At 39.4% G+C, this 21,050-nt stretch overlaps 1 protein-coding gene across 3 annotated transcripts in view; it reads right to left on the bottom strand.

Moving 5' to 3' along the window:
- The window catches only part of ANKRD50 (ankyrin repeat domain 50), a 40,829-nt gene extending 20,836 nt beyond the window's left edge, over positions 1 to 19,993 (bottom strand). Inside the window, exons 1-2 of one of the 3 annotated variants that reach the window (XM_086346827.1) lie at positions 19,855 to 19,993; positions 17,410 to 18,359 (exon numbers count right to left, since the gene is read on the bottom strand). In XM_086346827.1, the coding sequence (XP_086202953.1) occupies positions 17,410 to 17,954 (545 nt within the window). In that variant the 5' untranslated portion in view covers positions 17,955 to 18,359; positions 19,855 to 19,993. Of the gene's footprint in view, positions 1 to 17,409; positions 18,360 to 19,801 lie in introns of all 3 variants that reach the window. The other 2 variants (XM_086346828.1, XM_086346830.1) reach the window with 2 other exon arrangements.
- Positions 19,994 to 21,050: the final 1,057 nt, after the last annotated feature.

Raw genomic sequence — 21,050 nt, 5'->3', positions numbered from 1 at the left:
CTGCTTCTGGGAACTACAAATCTGATTATTTGTATTTCAATGAGTTTGGTTTTTAGATTCTGAATATAAGTGAAAACATACAATATTTGTCTTTCTGTGTCTGAGTTATTTCATTCAGCATAATGTCCTCAGGATCCATTCATGTTGCCACAAATATTTTCTATGGCTGAATTATGTATATGTGTGTGTATCACAATTTCTTTATCCATTCATCTAAATCAATGCACACTCAGGTTGTTCCCTATCTTCTTTTAGAAATGAAATTACCCTCCAATAAATTAAAGCATGTGAAAATGTGGAATACGGTATAATTGATATCTCAAACCAGTTAGGGATCACATGTTATATATTATTAAAAAATCTCACGAGTATAATTGATAATTAAAATCAGGTCAGGACTTTAGCCAAAATATAGGGTGAAATTTCTCTCTAACATTGACCAGGATACTGTAGGGACTTCATGAACTATTTCTCCACTAGCTAAAATACAGCAGGGAATTATGAAATATTAAAACAAAAATAAAAAAGGAAAATACCAGAGTCAAAAATAAACATTTCAAAGTATCAGACACAGAAAAGAAGCAAAATGCTGTGAGCCTAAATGAGCCTAAAACTTCAACCTGTCTAACAAGTCTGCAATGGCAGCCCGGAGATTAGATGGTGGAAGTAAAAACTGTGACAAGTTCTCCTGCCTCTACTGATAGGACTCGGACTCACTGAAACTAGGGGCTGGAAGAGGGGCTCTGCCCATGAATAATGAAAGAAGGAAACAAAAAGCACAGACTACCGCCTAGGGCTATGGCTTTTAAGAAGCAGCAGGGAGGGCAAAAAATCAGCCTCCACGGAGACAGGAATTGAACCTAAAAAGATCATGGGTCAGTGACTAAATCTACGAAATCACTTGAACAGGCTTGGAGTAGGAGCTTCATATCTCAATTATTGACCATCATCCTAGACTGCACTGATGGTAGGGAGTGGTGGGGGCAATCAGCAATTACAGCAAGGAGAATAGAGGTAGAAATGGTGATTCAAAAAGGAGAGTGAAAAAATTACAAAATTCTTAGCACTTTGAAAGAAAGCAGCAAATGGAACAATCAGAATATGGGTTCATGTCCAAATGAAAGTAACTTACAAAACTAACAAAGAATTTAAAGAAAACCAATCTGTGATGTTCAGATAAATAAAAGATTATTTTATTTGTTTTAAAAAGAAGTTACTTAACAAGCAAAGGCACAAATCAAGTAAAACAGGAGAGAACCAGAGAAATTTTCCTCATAGGGACTTTCACTGCCAGATAAAATGCAGTAGGTGGCAGCAGCCCAAAATTCCCACTGCAACAGCTAGAAAATAATGTTATCCATTACAAAATTTACATTTTTAATGACATGAGAAGGTTGTTGAAGCAAGAGAGCAAAATGAATTAGAACTCCAGAGGACAGGATTCATCCAAAAGGAACAAAACAAAAAGAAACCACCTGCTGATTTCCTCTAAGGGGTCATTTACTGATTTGGGGCATGTAGTGATTTTAGGTATGGACGAAGAATCAGACTTGGGCCACCCTGAGGGACTCTGCCAAAGAAACAACATCACCCCAACTTTTATAGAGATCAGACATTTCTCTTTTAGAGAGCAGAGTCAAATCTGAAGTGTCCCTAACAACAGGCTGTTTTCTCCAAGGTATCTCTGCTAAATTCTGGGTTGGGGAACTAGGATGACTATGTCTAAAAGTCCCCCACAGTCTGTAGCTGAAGACAAAATTCTACCAAAGGGAGGGAATTTGCTTTAAACACAAAACTCACCTTCTTCAAGACGTTTGTTAGAATTTGAAGGTATAAAGGGCAGGAAGTCAAAAAACTAAATGGATACTTCTTGGGGAAGAAGTGAATTATCAACAGTCCTTTTGGAGCTCTCAATCAAAAGCTGAGAAGGTCCACACCAAAATGACAGAAATAAACTAGCTGTCTCAGTAAGACTTCAAAGGAGCCTCAGCCCAGCTCAAGCTCTATTTACAGCAGCCCCTCACTCTCTGCCCAAATGAGAAAAAAGCAAATCTTCTCTGATGAAAGATACTGTCTGGAACTCTACAGCATTTGACACACTATCTGACATACAATCAAAAATTATCAGACAGAAAAAGGGCAGAAATATGTGATTGGGAATTCAGAGGAAAAAGAAACAATAAATACAGATTCAAATAGATACTATTGTTAGCACAGACTAAACTAACCATAATTAAAATATTAAAGAAAACAGATTAGGAAAAAAGTGGATAAAAGATGAAGAATTTCAACCAAAAAAACTCAGAATCTATAAAAACAAAGAACTAAAATTCCACTTTAGAACAAAAAACTGTATGTATTTGATGTCAGAAATTCTTTGGGTATATTCAACACCATCATGAAAACAATGGAAGATGAAATTAACAAATTCAAAATAAAGGCCAAAAGAAAATACCCAAACCTGAGAAAAGAAGGCTAGAACAGAGTAGTGTGGAAAATACATGAGGAATGCATTTGAAAGGTACAACTTACACACAACTGTGGTCTGCAAAGAAAAAGAATCAGCTCGAAGTAAATAGATGAGACTTTTCTAAAACTAATGAAAAAAATCAATCCACAGATTTAGGAAACTCAGTAAATCCAAAAACAGAAAAACTACCAAGAAACCACACTTACGCAAGACAAAGTCTACCAAAAAACAAAGAAAAAATCACAAATACAGAAAATCTTAAAAGGAAACAAAAAAAGAGAGAAGGCATTATCAAAGAAGCAAAAACAAGTCTTCAAGAAACTTTTCAACAGAAATGAAGATGTATAAGACATATGGCCACAGGACTGGAAAAGGTCAGTTTTCATTCCAATCCCAAAGAAAGGCAATGCCAAAGAATGCTCAAACTACCGCACAATTGCACTCATCTCACATGCTAGAAAAGGAATGCTCAAAATTCTCCAAGCCAGGCTTCAGCAATATGTGAACCGTGAACTTCCTGATGTTTAAGCTGGTTTTAGAAAAGGAAGAGGAACCAGAGATCAAATTGTCAACATCCGCTGGATCATGGAAAAAGCAAGAGAGTTCCAGAAAAACATCTATTTCTGCTTTATTGACTATGCCAAAGCCTTTGACTGTGTGGATCATGATAAACTGTGGATCATGATAAACTGTGTAAAGTTGTGAAAGAGATGGGAATAGCAGACCACCTGACCTGCCTCTTGAGAAATCTATACGCAGGTCAGGAAGCAACAGTTAGAACTGGACATGGAACAACAGACTGGTTCCAAATAGGAAAAGGAGTACGTCAAGGCTGTATATTGTCACCCTGCTTATTTAACTTATATGCAGAGTACATCATGAGAAACGCTGGACTGGAAGAAACACAAGCTGGAATCAAGATTGCTGGGAGAAATATCAGTAACCTCAGATATGCAGATGACACCACCCTTATGGCAGAAAGTGAAGAGGAACTCAAAAGCCTCTTAATGAACGTGAAAGAGGAGAGTGAAAAAGTTGGCTTAAAGCTCAACATTCAGAAAATGAAGATCATGGCATCCAGTCCCATCACTTCATGGGAAATAGATGGGGAAACAGTGTCAGATTTTATTTTTTTGGGCTCCAAAATCACTGCAGATAGCATATTCAAAAGCAGAGACATTACTTTGCCAACAAAGGTCTGTCTAGTTAAGGCTATGGTTTTTCCTGTGGTCATGTATGGATGTGAGAGTTGGACTGTGAAGAAGGCTGAGCGTCGAAGAATTGATGCTTTTGAACTGTGGTGTTGGAGAAGACTCTTGAAAGTCCCTTGGACTGCAAGGAGATCCAACCAGTCCATTCTGAAGGAGATCAGTCCTGGGATTTTTTTGGAAGGAATGATGCTAAAGGTGAAACTCCGGTACTTTGGCCACCTCATGCGAAGAGTTGACTCATTGGAAAAGACTCTGATGCTGGGAGGGATTGGGGACAGGAGGAGAAGGGGACGACAGAGGGTGAGATGGCTGGATGGCATCACTGACCCAATGGACGTGAGTCTGAGTGAACTCCGGGAGTTGGTGATGAACAGGGAGGCCTGGTGTGCTTCGATTCATGGGGTCGCAAAGAGTCGGACACAACTGAGCGACTGAACTGACTGAACTGAACTTAAAGGTATCTTTAAAATGCTGAAGGAAATACGTGCATGTGCACGCACGCACACACACACACACACACACACACCTTCTAAACCTCTAACTCTGTACCAATTGGAAATATACTTCTAAAGTGAAAGTCATTAGAGAATAACAATTAATGAGTGGACTGCACAAGACTACTTTGTGACAATGTCAATATATAAAAATCATTTGAATCCCTACACACTAACGTTTTAAAAAACACATAAAATAGTATTTACAAATAATATTATTTACAATAGTACAAAAAAAAATCAAACAGTTGAAAATAAATCCAATCCAAGATGTACTAGACCTATATACTGGAAACTATAATACACTGCTGAGGAAAATTGGGAAAAAAAAAAAATCTAAGTAAGTTGAGATGTACCATATTCATAGATTAGGGGATTCAACATTGCAAACAGGTCAATTTCCACAAATTAATCTAAAATTCAATGTGATCCTAATAAAAATCTGTCAGAATATTTATGCACTCAGTCTCTCATGTGGCCCTCACCATACCCTCAGAGAATGAGAGTGAAAAAACAAATACAGCATTGTGTGTTAGTATTGTTTTTTTAAAGAAGTTGACCTTGCAGGGGCCTACACCACACTTGGAGAAGCACTAAGCCATCCATACCCCACTTGCCTAGAGGACTATTTTACACTTTCCTCTTCTCAAAGTTCACTCCCAACTACTGACCTTGCTTCTTAGATAAAAATTATTTAAACACTGCTCACTACCTCCACCACTTCACCAAAGTCCAAGTATTATCTCTCAGCCTTAACTGCTGCACTAGTCACTTACTGGTTTCCTTGCCTGCGTGTTTACCACCCCAGTTCTTAACACGGTAGCTAGTGTGACCCTTTAAAACCATAAATCATATGATGTTTTACTACTCTGTTTAAAAGACTTAATGTCTTCTCATCTCCTCAAAGTAAAAGTGACTATCCTTATAATGGCCTCCAAGTCCATGTATTATGTGGCTTCTAACTACGCCTCTACTTGTCTCTTGGTTTCCCTTTGTTTTTCTTGGATAATACCAAGCCAGTTCCCACCGAAGGACTTTGCACTTGGAATCTTCCTCAGTCTGGATACTTCCTACAGAATGCCCTAACTTTCCCTATATAAATAGCAACTCTTTGGCCCCAACCTACTCAGCATATCACTCCTATCATCCTTACTTTGTTTTGATTTTCCACATACCACCTATTATCTAGTGATATGCTGTATATTATATACTGTCTTCTTAACTTTCCACTTTTCTGCCAACTACTCACGCCAACCCTCAAAATAAAAGCTCAATAAATACAAATGATACTTGCCACATTTTAACTAATATAACCCAGTATTAAGAACGCACCTGGTACATTCCTGCTATCTAATACATATTTGATAAAACAACAAATGAATGAATAAACCAAAGTTGAATAGGGAACTCAGAAATACAGGAATGTGTGTGTATCTGACTGCAGTAGTATTAAAATCAATAGTGAAAGATGAGCCATTCAACAAATACTACTAGAACAATCAAGTAGAAAACAAGTTTTTAAATTTTAAGACCCCAAAAGGCCAAACTATAAAGGAAATCATGAAAAGACTGATATTATATTCATTTTGTACATTTCAAAACAAAAATTACACAAGCAGAATGACAAGGCACGGGATCAAGGATATTTAAAATAATAAGATATTGTTTCACATTCACCTTCCAACACATAAAGAACTCTGAAAATATGGCAAGTGTTGGAGATCTGGTAGAGTAATGGAAACTCAAATTATACACTCTTAGAAGAGTATAAACTGATGTAATTTTAAAGAGTAGTTGGTACTATCTCCAAATTGAAGATGGATATACACACCTTAAGATCCAAAATTTCACTTAATACTTGAGTATTTAATTCAACTTGGAATTACCCTTCATTTCTTTATTCTTAATCTATGCACGCTAGAATACCCAAGAATGTTCTTAACTGTTTTGCAAAGTTAAAAAGTTGAATACATCTTAAACGAGTATCAACATGACAATAAATGAATTATAGTATAAAAAATGAAATTATATACTGGAGAGTGGATTTGCCAGGTAGTGCTAGTGGTAAAGAACCTGCCTGCCAACTCAGGAGACCTAAAAGACATGGGTTCCATTCCTGGGTGGGAAAGATCCCCTGGAGGAGGGCACAGCAACCCACTCCAATGTTCTTGCCTGGAGAATCTCATAGACAGAGGAGCCTGTTGGGCTACAGTCCAAAGGGTCACAAAGAGTTGGACAAAACTGAAGTGACTTGGCATGCATGGTCATGTACTGTAAAGTGAACCATGTAGATCCACATGTAACAACATGGCTAAACAAACAAACAAAAAACAATATTACAAAGAAAATATTGCAGGTTAGTACTAGCAACACAATACTATTTATACAGAACAAAGTTTTTCAAAGTATAGTATGGGATCCCTAGAAGTCCCTACGGAGAAGGCAATGGCACCCCACTCCAGTACTCTTGCCTGGAAAATCCCATGGACAGAGGAGCTCGGTAGGCTGCAGTCCATGGGGTCACTCAGAGTGGGACAGGACTGAGCAACTTCACTTTCACTTTTCACCTTCATGCATTGGAGAAGAAAATGGCAACCCACTCAAGTATTCTTGCCTGGAGAATCCCAGGGACAGGGGAGCCTGGTGGGCTGCCGTCTATGGGGTCGCATAGAGTCGGATACGACTGAAACGACTTAGCAGCAGCAGCAGAAGTCCCTAATCAGGGTCATCATAAAACTAAAATGTTATTTGCCTTTTTCACTCTTGTTTTTTCTCAAGGATAAATGGACTTTTCCAGAAGTTGCATGCAGAAACATAACCATGATAGTCCAGCTGTCTTTTATTAAGCCTAATATTAAAAAGATTTGCAAAACTATGTAAAACAATGCTGCTATGTGTATTGTTTCCTTTTGTCATGGGCAATTCAGTTATTCTTTCATTAAAATATTATGTTAATGTATAAGATTCATTACTATTAAATATGTTAATATATATTAAATATTAGTTTAAATTTCAAATAAACAAATATTGATACACAGACATAATCCACATAAACAAATTCTTTGTGGTACTCAATAATTTTTAAGAGTATAGAGAGGACCTAGAATAAAAATGTTTGAGAATTGCCGATGTGGAACTACAAATGTACAGAACTAAAGCATGTAACAAGTATGTATAAATACATATATATCTCCCCATGTATATAAACTAGTCAAACTACATATGCATAACAAGTAAATTCACAGATGGGACACCTGGGGGTCACCTAAATTAGAATTAGAATGGGATACTTCAGTGGCTTTAAATGTGGATTATCTTTTTTTAAAAGAAACAGAAAACTCAGATTTAGAGTAAATGTGGCAAAATGAATAGGTACATGCATGTTTGTCTCTCTATTTTATTAATTTTCCTGTATAACTGAAGCTTTGGGGATAGGAGCAATGTATCATTTCCTCTATAATTTACTTTCTACAACGATTTCTTCCCTTTTAGTACCATTATTGTTTACCTTTCAATTCCTGTGAAGTCCACCATTTTGCAAGTTGCTTCTCTCCCTAAAGTAGCAACTTAACAAACATATTAACTGAGATTTAAATTGCAAAAGTTTTTTTCTCCTTTCTAAGTGAATATGAATTTTAAATGACAATGTCTGAAAGAATGATAAGAGTTTCAAGTTGAAACTATGGATTTATAGAAGAGAGGCAAGAGGTGACATCACATCACTCACATGACGTAACATAAATCTGATGTTATTAAAAAGTTTCCATTTGATAAAAATTAATTTCAACATGAATTGTAAAAGACACTAATATAAAGTCATCAAAATGCTGGTTTTAAATACTTTTCATCTATAACTATTTTATCTATATGTACAGATGATTCCACAGGAAAACAGAATATTTCAAAGCTGAATATGTTCAGAGCAAATTATCAATGTGACAAGATTATTAATTCAGGAAGTAATGAGTCTTTACTATATTCTAAGCCCTAGACATATAAAGGCACGAGACAAACAAGTACTCTGCTCATTCCAGAAGCTAGCTAGAAAGTCAAAGTATGCACAAAATAATTCCCAACCATGATAGACACTGAAAATTAAGACAAAAAGAAAGCAAAGTGGGATGATGTAATTTAAGAAAATGATTGGCTGGGGCGACTCACTGGACAAAGGTAACTCTGCAAGGAGGAAACATTAAAACTGGTACACCTAAGTGATATCAGAGCAAGTGGCCATACAGACATCTGTTGGCCAGAATGTGACCTATTATAGAATAATAATAAGGTCAATGCGGATGACGAACAAAGAACAAGGCTGAGAATAGTACAGGTCAAAGTCAATGGCTAGGCAAGGACCAGACCATGTAAAGCTTAGAATTTATTATAAATAAATAATTTTATTTATTTATGAAAAGCAATAGCTATCTGCAAGTTTTAAGCAGAGAAATAACAAGATCTGATACCCTTAATTAATCTGTGAAGATAAGAGGGATAACAGCAGCAAGGAGCAGACCAGTTAGGACATCACTGCAAGGGATATGGGAGTAGCAGCAATGGCGATGAAGAAAAATTGAGTTATTTATCTTGGAAACAGAACAAAAGTAGCTGACAGAATTGGGGAAGGGGAGGAGTGAAATTGGGGGATCAATGAGGATGCTCAGATTTTTTATGAAAATTAATGATTTCCTATTTGAAATATCATTTCCTTAATTTTTGGATTGTTAGTTTTTTCCACAAGAGAGGTATACCACAACCACCTCAAAACTCAGGAGCTTAAAATAACAATCATTTATACTTTGTCCTGTGTCTGTATATTTGTTGTATTCCAGACTTAAGAGTCAAGCTTTGAGTTGGGTCAGGTTTGCACCACATCCCTCTCATCCTCTTGGGACCAACTAGCTGGCCAGAACATATCCTTCTCAAGGTGCTGAGCCTCAAAGAGGAGCAGCCCAATCACGTGTGCACGTGCTAAGTCTCTGTTTGGATCACGTCTACTAACATCCCCCATATCACATGGCTGACCCAAAATTAAAAGGCAGAGAAGGACCCAGAAGCACTGCAATATCATGTGGGAAAGACCAAGGATACCTAGAGAGAAGAACAAAAGCAAATAATTCAATCCACGGCAATATCTATGTATTCACTTCTGGAGTCACAACTGTTAAAAGGTTACAAGTTCTTGAAACATTCCAAATTGTTTTTCAAGATAACCACAAATAAGATATAATTCTCTTAATTAATTCTTATTTTCATTAAGTAATTATATGAACATTTTCAAATTTTACATTATTATCAAAGATTATTTAGCTACACCGGGCTTCCTGGGTGCCACCTGTGGTAAAGAATCCGCCTGCCAATGCAGGAGACATAACAGAAGTGGGTTCAACCCTTGGGTCAGGAAGATCCCTGGAAATGGCAACCCACTCCTGTATTCTTGCCTGGAGAATCCAGTGACAGAGGAGCATGGTAGGCTACAGTCCATCGGGTCGCAAAGAGTTGGATACGACCAAGCATCTGAGGACAGCATTTAGTTACATTACATATGTTGTAGAAAAGAAAATGATAGAGATATTTCTGAAATTAAGATAACATGAAAGAGAAGTTGGTTTGAAATTTAAAACAATTATATATAGTATAGTCAAAGACAGGACTTTCCTGGTGGCTCAGAAGCTAAAGAATCTGCCTGCAACGCAGGAGACCACGGTTTGATCCCTGAGTGGGGAAGATCCCCTGGAGAAGGAAATTGCAACCTATTCCAGCATCCTTGCCTGGGAAATGCCATTGACAGAGGAGCCTCGTGGGCCACAGTCCATGGGGTTGCAAAGAGTCAGACACAACTGAGAGACTAACACACTAACACAAAGAAAGTAGTAAAATAACTAGAGAATAAAGACAGGCAACCAATCAGAATACACTTCAAAGATTTTTTTAAGGCAAGAAGAGTGTTTACTTATTTTACTTTATAAAATCAAACCATTTCATTGTATAGAATTCATTTAAGCAAAATTGCTAAAATCAAAGTTAAAACTAAAAAAATCTGCAACATATAACAAACAAAAGGTCCATATTCTTACTAAGTACATTAAGATCTCATTAAACAATAAGAAAAATGAGAATATTCTTATTCATATCTCTTATCAACTTTAACATTGTCTCATAAGCTTAAAAATATTTCCTGAAAGAATAAATAGCTTAATGTGTTCTGGTGAAGTCTGGAAACATAATACATACTTTAGATGGAACAGAACCAAATCGTAAAGAACTTTTAAAGTCAAGTAGACAAATTTAAATTTGTTGTTTACATTATCACAGGCTCAGAGGAATGACCTAAAGAAAGCACTGTTTTACTTTGGTTAATTGGCCATTACCAAAAGGAATCACAATACAGAGATGCTAAGATTAAGTGGAGCACCTAGGAGGTGATGAACAAAAATTCTAGATTAGGGTAAAAGAATTCAAGAACCATTCCAAGAAGAAGATGACATACCATGGAATAAAAAAAGATAACAGAAAAGTCAAAAGAAAACTCTAGTATCTACCCTGAACAGTGCTTCTCAAACTTCAATGTGCACAGAATTCACCTAGAAATCTTTTTAAAAGGCAGATCACTTCAGTAATTTAAGATTCTGCTTTTATAATAACCTCCCAGGTTATGCCAATATTGTTGCTCTCATGATCATACTTTTAAATAGAAAGGGTTTAGAAAATAAGCGTAACTATGGAGCAACTTAGATAACAATCAAGCCTTATATTTTATGTTTTCTTACTGGCCTGTGTCCCTCCTTCTCAGCACTTAGCAAAGCTGCATTTTTTGTGATTATTTGTTCAATGTATGTCTCCCCACTTTTCAGTGTCCTGTTTAATTCACCACTTCAGTCCTGTTATCTGCACATTAGCACACATCTGGCACACAGCAGGTGCTGACTTTTTGTTTAAGAAATAAATTAGTGTCAATGAATAGAAATGCTAAAAGAGATGACGGGTTGAACAGAGGAAGGTAGGTGAGGGACACTCCAGTGAAAAGATATGTTGATCAGAATGAACAGAAAGGTTGTTGATGTAGACTGGATTGCTATTATGTTAGACATAAGCATTGGTAGCCATGTAAGTAAATTATTGAAGGAGTGTATAAACAAATGGAGATGACATAAAGAGGCTTTGTTGGACAGCCAGAGAGAACCTAGAGAAAGCCCCATCAAAGAACACAGTCAGACAGAGGATTCTGAATAGAAGAAAGCACTAATAATGAAAAAAAATTACTAACATATATCATCTAAGGCTAAAGATAGATTAAAAGTGGATTCAGAAACTCTTAGGCTTAAACATCTTTCTGTAAATATGTAGAGATCAGATTTAATAGTTAACAGTGTTAGTTAAGAGTATAAGTAGTCTTAGATATAAAAAACAGATAATGGAAAGGAACTATTTTGCCCTGAAAATACCCTACAACTGAGGGTAAGAAGGAAGAACACACTCCAGTCCCATTCTGTCCTTTGCCCCTTTGTTGAGTTTGCCAAAAATACTTGGGAGTCACTTGAGACAGAAGATAGACATCTGGCCATGTAAAACTATCTGGACCAATGCCATAGTCACACATGCTAAAGAGCAGACATCAGGTTAATAAATTAATAATCACTATACCAGCCTTCACGACCCAGATAACCACGATGGTGTGATCACTGACCTAGAGCCAGACATCCTGGAATGTGAAGTCAAGTGGGCCTTTGACAGCATCACTACCAACAAAGCTTGTGGAGGTGACAGAATTCCAGTTGAGCTATTCCAAATCCTGAAAGATGATGCTGAGAAAGTGCTGCACTCAATATGCCAGCAAATTTGGAAAACTCAGCAGTGGCCACAGGACTGGAAAAGGTCAGTTTTCATTCCAATCCCAAAGAAAGGCAATGCCAAAGAATGCTCAAACTACCGCACAATTGCACTCATCTCACACGCTAGTAATGTTCAAAATTCTCCAAGCCAGCCTTCAGCAATATGTGAACCTTGAACTTCCTGATATTCAAGCTGGTTTTAGAAAAGGAAGAGGAACCAGAGATCAAATTGCCAACATCCGCTGGATCATGGAAAAAGCAAGAGAGTTCCAGAAAAACATCTATTTCTGCTTTATTGACTATGCCAAAGCCTTTGACTGTGTGGATCACAATAAACTGTGGAAAATTCTTCAAGAGATGGAATACCAGACCACCTGAGCTGCCTGAGCTGACAACAGACTGATTCCAAATAGGAAAAGGAGTACGTCAGGCTGTATATTGTCACCCTGTTTATTTAACTTATATGCAGAGTTCATCATGAGAAATGCTGGACTGGAAGAAACACAAGCTGGAATCAAGATAGCCGGGAGAAACATCAATAACCTCAGATGTGCAGGTGACACCACCCTTATGGCAGAAAGTGAAGAGGAACTCAAAAGCCTCTTGATGAAAGTGAAAGTGGAGAGTGAAAAAGTTGGCTTAAAGCTCAACATTCAGAAAACGAAGATTATGGCATCTGGTCCCATCACTTCGTGGGAAATAGATGGGGAAACAGTGGAAACAGTGTCAGACTTTATTTTTTTGGGCTCCAAAATCACTGCAGATGGTGACTGCAGCCATGAAATTAAAAGACGCTTACTCCTTGGAAGGAAAGTTATGACCAACCTAGATAGCATATTCAAAAGCAGAGACATTACTTTGCCAACAAAGGTTCATCTAGTCAAGGCTATGGTTTTTCCTGTGGTCATGTATGGATGTGAGAGCTGGACTGTGAAGAAGGCTGAGCACCGAAGAATTGATGCTTTGGAACTGTGGTGTTGGAGAAGACTCTTGAGAGTCCCTTGGACTGCAAGGAGATCCAACCAGTCCATTCTGAAGGAGATCAGCCCTGGGATTTCTTTGGAAGGAATGATGCTAAAGCTGAAACTCCAGTACTTTGGCCACCTCATGCGAAGAGTTGACTCATTGGAAAAGACTCTGAGGCTGGGAGGGATTGGGGGCAGGAGGAGAAGGGGAGGACAGAGGATGAGATGGCTGGATGGCATCACTGACTCGATGGGTGTGAGTCTGAGTGAACTCTGGGAGTTGGTGATGGACAGGGAGGCCTGGCGTGGTACAATTCATGGGGTCGCAAAGAGTGAGACATGACTGAGTGACTGATCTGATCTGATACCAGCCTGGTCTGCATTTAACACTTACCTAAATGATGTAACATTTCAATTTCCTTTCTTATGCAAGAGCTTCAGCTGTCCTTCAATCAGGTTCAAACATATTCTAGATAGGTAAGTAGCAATATTCACTCACTCAAACAACACTCATATAGCACTTACGATATGCAAAATGCTGTTCAAAGTGCTGTCATAAACATAAGATATTAATCAGCCATGAATAATGTTATGGAAAAACATGCCTAATAGAGGAGATACCAAACCATGTATGCATAAGTAATTACAAAAGAAGTTAAGAATCTGAAGACCAATAAGGGAAGAAGTATAAAATGTTTAAGGAGGAGATAAAAAAAAATTAGAAAGAAAATTCCACTATTCAAGGATTCCTATTCAACATAAGGAACAAATGTCAGAGTCCAGTCTTCTAGCTCCCAATCTTTTTCTAACAAGCCATTGTTACCTTTCACCACTTTTCATAAAATTTTTCTGCTAAACTCTCAAAGTTTAGAGTTGTTCATCCTTAATTCTTCATCACAACTTTATTCCATTTATACTTAATCTGAGGTTACCACTGAAGATGTTTAATAATTCCTATCAACATTACCTGTGGCTCAGATGGTAAAGAATCTGCCTGTGATGCAGGAGACCCAGATTTGAGACCCAGATTTGACCCCTGGGTTGGGAAGATCCCCCAGAGAAGGGAATGGCAACCCACTCCAGTATTCTTGCCTGGAGAATCCCATGGACAGAGGAGCCTGGTGGGCTACAGTCCATGGGGTTGCAAAGAGTCGGACACCACTGAGCGACGAACACTACTACTACTATCAACATTACAAAGAACAAAATCTTTTTACCCAACTTGGAAAACTGACATCACACAGAAAGTTCACATCTGGCCTTGCCTATTGTTAATCAGAAATAAAAGAAAATAATATCCACTAGGAACACAGTTTTGTACTTCCACTCCACATCCATCTATCTCTCCAAAAAGACCCTAGCCTTGGGCGAGGGGCGGGGAGGGAGCGGGGTGGGAGGGAGGGGTGTCAAGGACCATGACAGTAAGGTTCAGAAAGAAGTTTTCTGGTTGAAACAATAACCATCTTTCATTGTGCTTCTGAACCAATCACAGGATCTAAAATCACTAACCCCTCCCTCATTCCTTAACTTGATCCTTTGGTCAAAAACAACTGGAATTTGTTTTACGGTTATAGGACTACTAGGAAACTCGGTTACAGGACTACTAGGAAACTCTACCGCTAACTCTAGAGAAGTCAGTTCAACAGAAAATGCAAAGTTTTCCCATATAAGCCTGAAACGGGAGGCAGAATGAAATAAATCAGCGTTTGGTTCTCTAAACAAGTAAAAACCTAACGGTTGTCATCTTAGTTCCATCAATAGAAATAGAAGAAATATATATATTCTAAGAGTAGTAACAACAGCTTTGCACTTTAACCTGTGAAGAAAGAAAAATGGAAAAGAACAAAAATAAGAAATTAATGTGCCTTCATTCATCATTCCCTTTAATGGATGATCCAGTTCCATCAGTGTTAAAATGTGTGCTGCATCTATACAACAGCAAGTATTTACCCAAAGTGTTATTTTTTATAGAAATACATGTTAGCATTAACAACTTAAAACTCCACGAAGACAGTGTATTTTGTCTGTTCTATTCATTAATTTATCTATAGCTGAATTCTACCTAACACAGAGACAGTTCTCAATAAATATCTGTAGCTGAACTGTGCTTAAAATACAAAAAGCTCTCAATAAACATTTGCTATAAGAACGAATGAATGGATGTCAGAAGAAATTTCTTGACAACTAAATCTCAGAATCAACCGAGTATACTCTACTATGTCAGAAAAAAAAGAAAGTAGCAGTATTTAACTAAACATGAAGTTACTTTCAGTTTTTTAATCATGAAGAAAATGTGATTTCAAAAAACTGATTATTAACAAGTTACTTCTTGGCTATGTGACTCCGTGTAAGAAGTTAGTTTGCAGCACTGCATATTGTATCCAGTATCATTAAGGGTAAAAAAATAGGGATAAAAAATTAGGAAGTAAAACTGAAGAAAAGAGGATAAAAAGCATCCATTACCGAATCACTCTGAAATTTCCCCAGTTTTATGGATCTGTGAAGAACTATATCAAATTTCTATTTCTATTTAAATTATTTCACACATAAATATATGAAGTCATCAATATTAATTATCAAGTGTTAGATGTTAGAAAGTAACAATACACAACCTGGTTTGGGAGATTGTTTTTGTCAAAAATGAAAAAAATAATTACTTTTCTTTGTTTATATTTTATATCCCATAATGTTATGATTAACTACATCCATCTCTGTCTCCCCCAAAATATTGTTTAACTCTTTGAAAATAATGACCTTTTGCTCCATTGTCTACTTGTTGAATTACATCTATCCCTGCCTAAATAAAATATATGCCTATTAAAATTCTCCAAAGGATTTATTTAACAAGTCAACCAAACACCAGTAAAACCCACAATAAAATCTTAACTATTTGTCCAAAAGCAGAGGTCTAGATCATCTAATGTCATAGACTATGTAAAACTATCTTTTTAACTTTTAAGTGTGTTCTCATGTCTGCATTTGACGATGGTTATATTACTGCTTCACAGTCTCAAAGAAACATGCAGCTCTACCAATTATCAAAAACAGCTTTTCCAATATCAAGGGGTTACCTAGTTTATTTAATGACTCAATCATCATTGTGCAAGCTCAGTCTCAGTCATGTCTAACTCTTTGCAACTGCATGGACTGCAGCCTGCCAGGCTCCTCAGTCCATGGGACTCTCCAGGCAACAATACTGGAGTAGGTTGCCATTTCCTCTTCCAGGGTATTTTCCTGGCCCAGGGATTGAACCTGTGTCTCCTGTGTTTTCTACATTGGCAGGCAGATTCTTTACCACTGAGCCACTTGGAAGCCCACTGATTCATTACTTAAGTGAAAAAGAAAGTGACCCAAGTTTTTGAAAGACCCAGTAGAAAACTGTAAGAGTACCAGAATGGTACAAGTAGAAATACTAGACTTTCCCTCACCGAGTATAGACTGGAAATACAAAATGATTAGATCCTTCTGTCAATCAGAAAATCAATACTGATGTGGTTTTATACACAGCTGTATCTGCTCCTTATTCACCTTCAATTAGTAACTAAAATTCACCCAGTGGGGTAAAAATATAGAAAAACAATCTGAGTAGAAGGATCTTTTTAAAGAAAATCTCTGCTACTATAGAGAAAGATTTGCTCATGATCAGAATATATCAAAAATATACAGTTATCAGACTTGATTTTAAATATTTTAAAGTATTAAAAATTTACATAACTTATTTAACTAATTTCAATCAAACTACATAATTACATACTTTAGTTAGACTAAGTTCAACTTAGATTAAGCTTTTTGAAACAGTTTCTAAGATTTCAATAAATCCACAGTTTATGAAATTACTTATTGGAAATGAAAATTCAGCTCTTCAATGAGTGACAGTATCTCCAGAAAAAGTAGTAAGAGGAAAAGATTTGTTTATGCACACTTAAAACTCTTAAAAAGTAGAGTTTAATATTCAGGTTTGCATTATTGATTATTCCATACTGAACACTGTCCATCAAGCTTGGCATCTCAAATTTGTGATACAGGTATTGCCTAACAGATCGGCTCATTAATTTCAAAATGATCTAACAGTTCTGACCCTGATTTTGATGGCTGACAGCAGAAGAAAACAGATTTGCCCTGAGTTTTACTGGATGGCACTCACATGTTAAAAAGTCTGCAAGAATATCACACCTCTCTGTTTCTTCAGTGCTTCACACTCTGTTATTAAACAAGTAAAAGATATACTTTTAATTAATATCCCTACAATCCAAAGCTGAAATTCTGTTTCCTTCAACACTCAAAGTATACAAGTGTTTCACAACCACAGATTATCCCCAAATACACAATTAGAGTCAAAGTACTGGCAAAGTTAAGAAACAATACAAAACACCGAAGAAAAAAAAAAAAAACCTTTAATTTTTTCAAAGAAACAGAACACCATGACCATGACTTATTTGTTACCTTTTAAATGCTTCCGCTGGGTTTCTCTCACATTCCCCGGGCTGTAGGAGGCTTTGAACTGCTGGATCCCTTAGTTTGTCCTCATATCCTTGGAGTAGTCCGCTACGGCAGATCTGAGCAACCAGACCTCTAATAAACCCTCCAACACACAAAGTATCAGAGTCCTGCGCTTTGCAGAAATGAAAGGCCAACGCCTGGCGATGTAAACCTCTCTGCAAGCTTGTAGGTGAACTTGGCCACAAGAGTTCAGTGCATAAGGCTGTCTTGCCACTGCCAGGCCCTCCTACCAATAATACACCCCAGGCAGCTCCTTTCCCAGAGACAACACTAGCATTATTCCCAGAATTCATTACAAGGGGTGGTGTGTTGACAGCACTGTTGCAGCAGTTAGTCTTCTCCTGGAGGCAATGCTGAAGCTTGTGGAAAACCCACTCCCTACAGTAAAACTGCTTCCCCTGCAGTAAACTCGTTTGAGCCATTTTGCAGACTTTCTCTTCCCAAGGATTAGTCATAATAGGTTTCTTACCATCAACATTTGCTAGCATCTGGGTACATCAACACAGGTCTTTACATCCTTTTGGAAGGAACTTGCATATTAAGTTGAGTTTGAATGGCAGAGTAACCAGTTACAGTAAAATTCAACAGCCACAGAGTCCATCTGCCAACAGAATGTGTGTGACTTTATTTGGCTCTTTATTCCTGATAATCAGCAGAGAATATATGTTTATATTAATTGTTGAACTGGTGGAAAACTGCCTGGTTCCGAACCTTGACCACACTTTTCCTATATCTTGACGGGTCGCGTAACTCCATGGTTACATCTGGAGTTTATGTGATTGTGGATATTTCAAGTATGCAGATGAGACAATACATCTGGAAAACTGAAGAGAAAGCCCAATCTTTCAATTTGTATAAAATGCTTCTCCAGATTTCCAGCGTTAACTCTGTATCTGAAAATTAGATGCAGAAAAACGTGTCCATTACAGTTAAATGCTATCAAAGGGATTACATTTACACAGTAGATTGTTAGTGCTATACTTCTTGTTGAAGGATAGTCAAAGTACTAGACCCTACAGGTTTTAGGTATCTGGACAACTGCCAGAGAGGGAACTGTTTCAGATTACTGTCTCTTATGTGGCAAAAATGGCAAACCACTGTTAACATCTTCTTAATTCAAAGCATTCATAAAATGCATTTTTCAAGATAGATCCTTAATGAACCTGTTCACAAGTTTCTGCGTTTAAGATGTCTAGGTAATCAATAATTCCCACTAGCAACTAAAATAAAACAAAAATACCTTCGTGCAAAATATCACATGATAAAAAGCTTATTTGTCAAAAAATACAATTATCCAGTTACAGTAATCTCAAAAACTCATACACTTCATCTCTGGCACTTTCAAAAAGTTGGATAACTACACCAAAATCATAATTACATTTTCCTTTCTCTATAGTTAGGCTTCCCAAACAGCTACATTTGAATCAAGTTACCCTGGATTTTTAAAACCTCACTATAGAAAGGAGAAATAAAGACTTTAGGCACATGCAGTACCATCCTTAGCTCTAGCCAAAAAGGTCTTTCCGACAAGCTTGGCAAAATAGCGCCAGGTAGGGAAGCTCTATGAACTTGCACAGACCAGCCAGTCAAAGGGCTCTGTTGACTTGACTGGCCACAGTCCTTTGTTGATAGTTTGCAAAATCTAGCGGGTGATTATCAGGGTTGCGGCTGGATGGGAACGGGTTAAAAAGAAAAAGGGGAAGGGGGTGAGCTTACATGAATGATAAAATCCAAACACAAGTACTACGCGAATCCTTCTTTCCTCTGCGCCAAAGAGGATGGTTTCGGAGAGGGGGTGAGGCATGAAATCTACTACTGTGGCCAGAGAAAAGGCTGCCGGGGAGAATTCCTTCCAGGCAGGAAAGGGATAAGGAATAGATGGCTTGGGCTGGTGGGTGTTTGCCTACAGTTCCGGCCTCTAGTTTCAGCTGATAGACAAAAGGAACTCCGGGATTCCCAGCGACAGGAACCTCCTTCGGGTTCAGTGGCCCCAAGGAGCCACAGGAGGGCCACCTCGGAGAGGCCACGGACAGAGGTGCAGCCTCCACACTGAGGTCTTCCTTCCAGAAGGCTGGGAACGCCTAGACACCCGCCCCGCCCCGAGATCGGGGTGTGTCCTCTGAAGGGGGAAGGGGTGCCCGACGTCCTCGCCAATCCTAGATGTGGGGTCGCTTCGGGTCGGTGTCCAGCTCCGCGCCCCCAACCCCGAGCGCTGCTCCCGCCCCCGCCCGGCCCGCGGCGGAACGACGCTAGAAGTCGGGTCTGGAGCCCAGGGCTGAAAAGGGTGGGTGGGTGGGTGAGGTCCGAGCCCAGCCACAGCCCCCGAGATTCCGACCTGAGGGTGGGGCCTCGTTTCCACCGCCGCTGCAGCCGCCGCCCCTCGGTTACCTCGGTCCGGGCTGCTGCCGCCGCCGCCGCCGCTGCGGAGTCTCAGTCTCAGACACTTGCTTTGCTGAGAAGCCACCGCCGCCAGCGCTCCCTGAACTCTCACTGCAGCCGCCTCCTCCGCCCGGCCGGGAGAACGCTCCCGGCTCCAGATCCTCCTCTTGGCCCCCGGCAACTGCCAGTTCCAGCTGCCCCAGCAGCTCCGCCGTGCTCCTCCCAACCCCCACTGGCCAACCGCCGCCGCTGCCGCCGCCGCCGTCAGGATAGTGACTGTCTCAGGCAGCCCGGGACCGGCTGGCTCCGCCCCGCCCCGCGGCCCCGCCCTCTCTGCACAGGCCACGCCCCTCCCGGCCGCCCGGCCTTTCTTCGGCCGCCGGCTCCGCCCCCCTGCCTCGCCCCTCCCCCACTGTACCGTCCCGTCGCCGCCCGTGCCTGGATGTGTGCAGCCGCTTGGGGCCGGCTGCTTTGCACCGCGGGGAGACCTCTCTGAGGGCTGCCTGGCGGCTCCGCCTTTCTCGAGGATGGGGGCGGAGAAGGGGGCGGGGGCTACGTTCTCACGTCCCCGAGCTCACGCGAGTCGCTGCCCCCACCCACCCCGTCACCACTCGGCCCTGAGCCTTCCTTTGTCTTCCTGTCTAAGGGACTCGCTGGCTTTTGGGGCCGCTGCTAGGAGGGGCACTTGAGCTGGGAGAGTTGCCCCATGCCACTCCCTTAACCTTTTTGTCCCCAAAGGGCACTCCAGGCCGGTCCTTTTCTTCAGTCATCGGGGTCCCCATTCAATCTATTAAATTCCGGGGATGGTTTAACTTTCTCGATTTGGGACTAAAAGAAACAAGTAAGGACCGGGAAGGAGGTTGTGAAAACTAAAAATAGTAGGGATATGGGTCTGTGTTCCCACTTGCCTCATGAAAAGGACATGGCCTCCATCAGATCTAGTTGAAAGCTATCACTCTTGGATCTCAGGCAGCTTCCCTTCTGGACAGATTGATTACTCGCAGAGGCCACTATGGGGGAAAAAGACCGCGATGGAGGTCAGAATGCAGAATAAGATGAACTGCCCTGGAGGACCTGACCACAAGCAGTTACTTTTGAACTCAATGAGCCAGTTTGCATTCACGTGAACCTGGATTAGATTCCAAATTTCTTCTGGGAAAGTACTGTCAACTGATAGATTAAGAAATGCAGTATCTTTTTTATTA

This window comes from Bos grunniens, chromosome 17, assembly GCF_055505025.1.
Source record: "Bos grunniens cultivar Pamir isolate PY7600 chromosome 17, Bosgru_T2T1.0, whole genome shotgun sequence".
Taxonomy (NCBI): Eukaryota; Metazoa; Chordata; class Mammalia; order Artiodactyla; family Bovidae; genus Bos; species Bos grunniens.
Note: the sequence above shows the minus strand (reverse complement) of the source record. Positions and strands in the feature narration are given on the sequence as shown.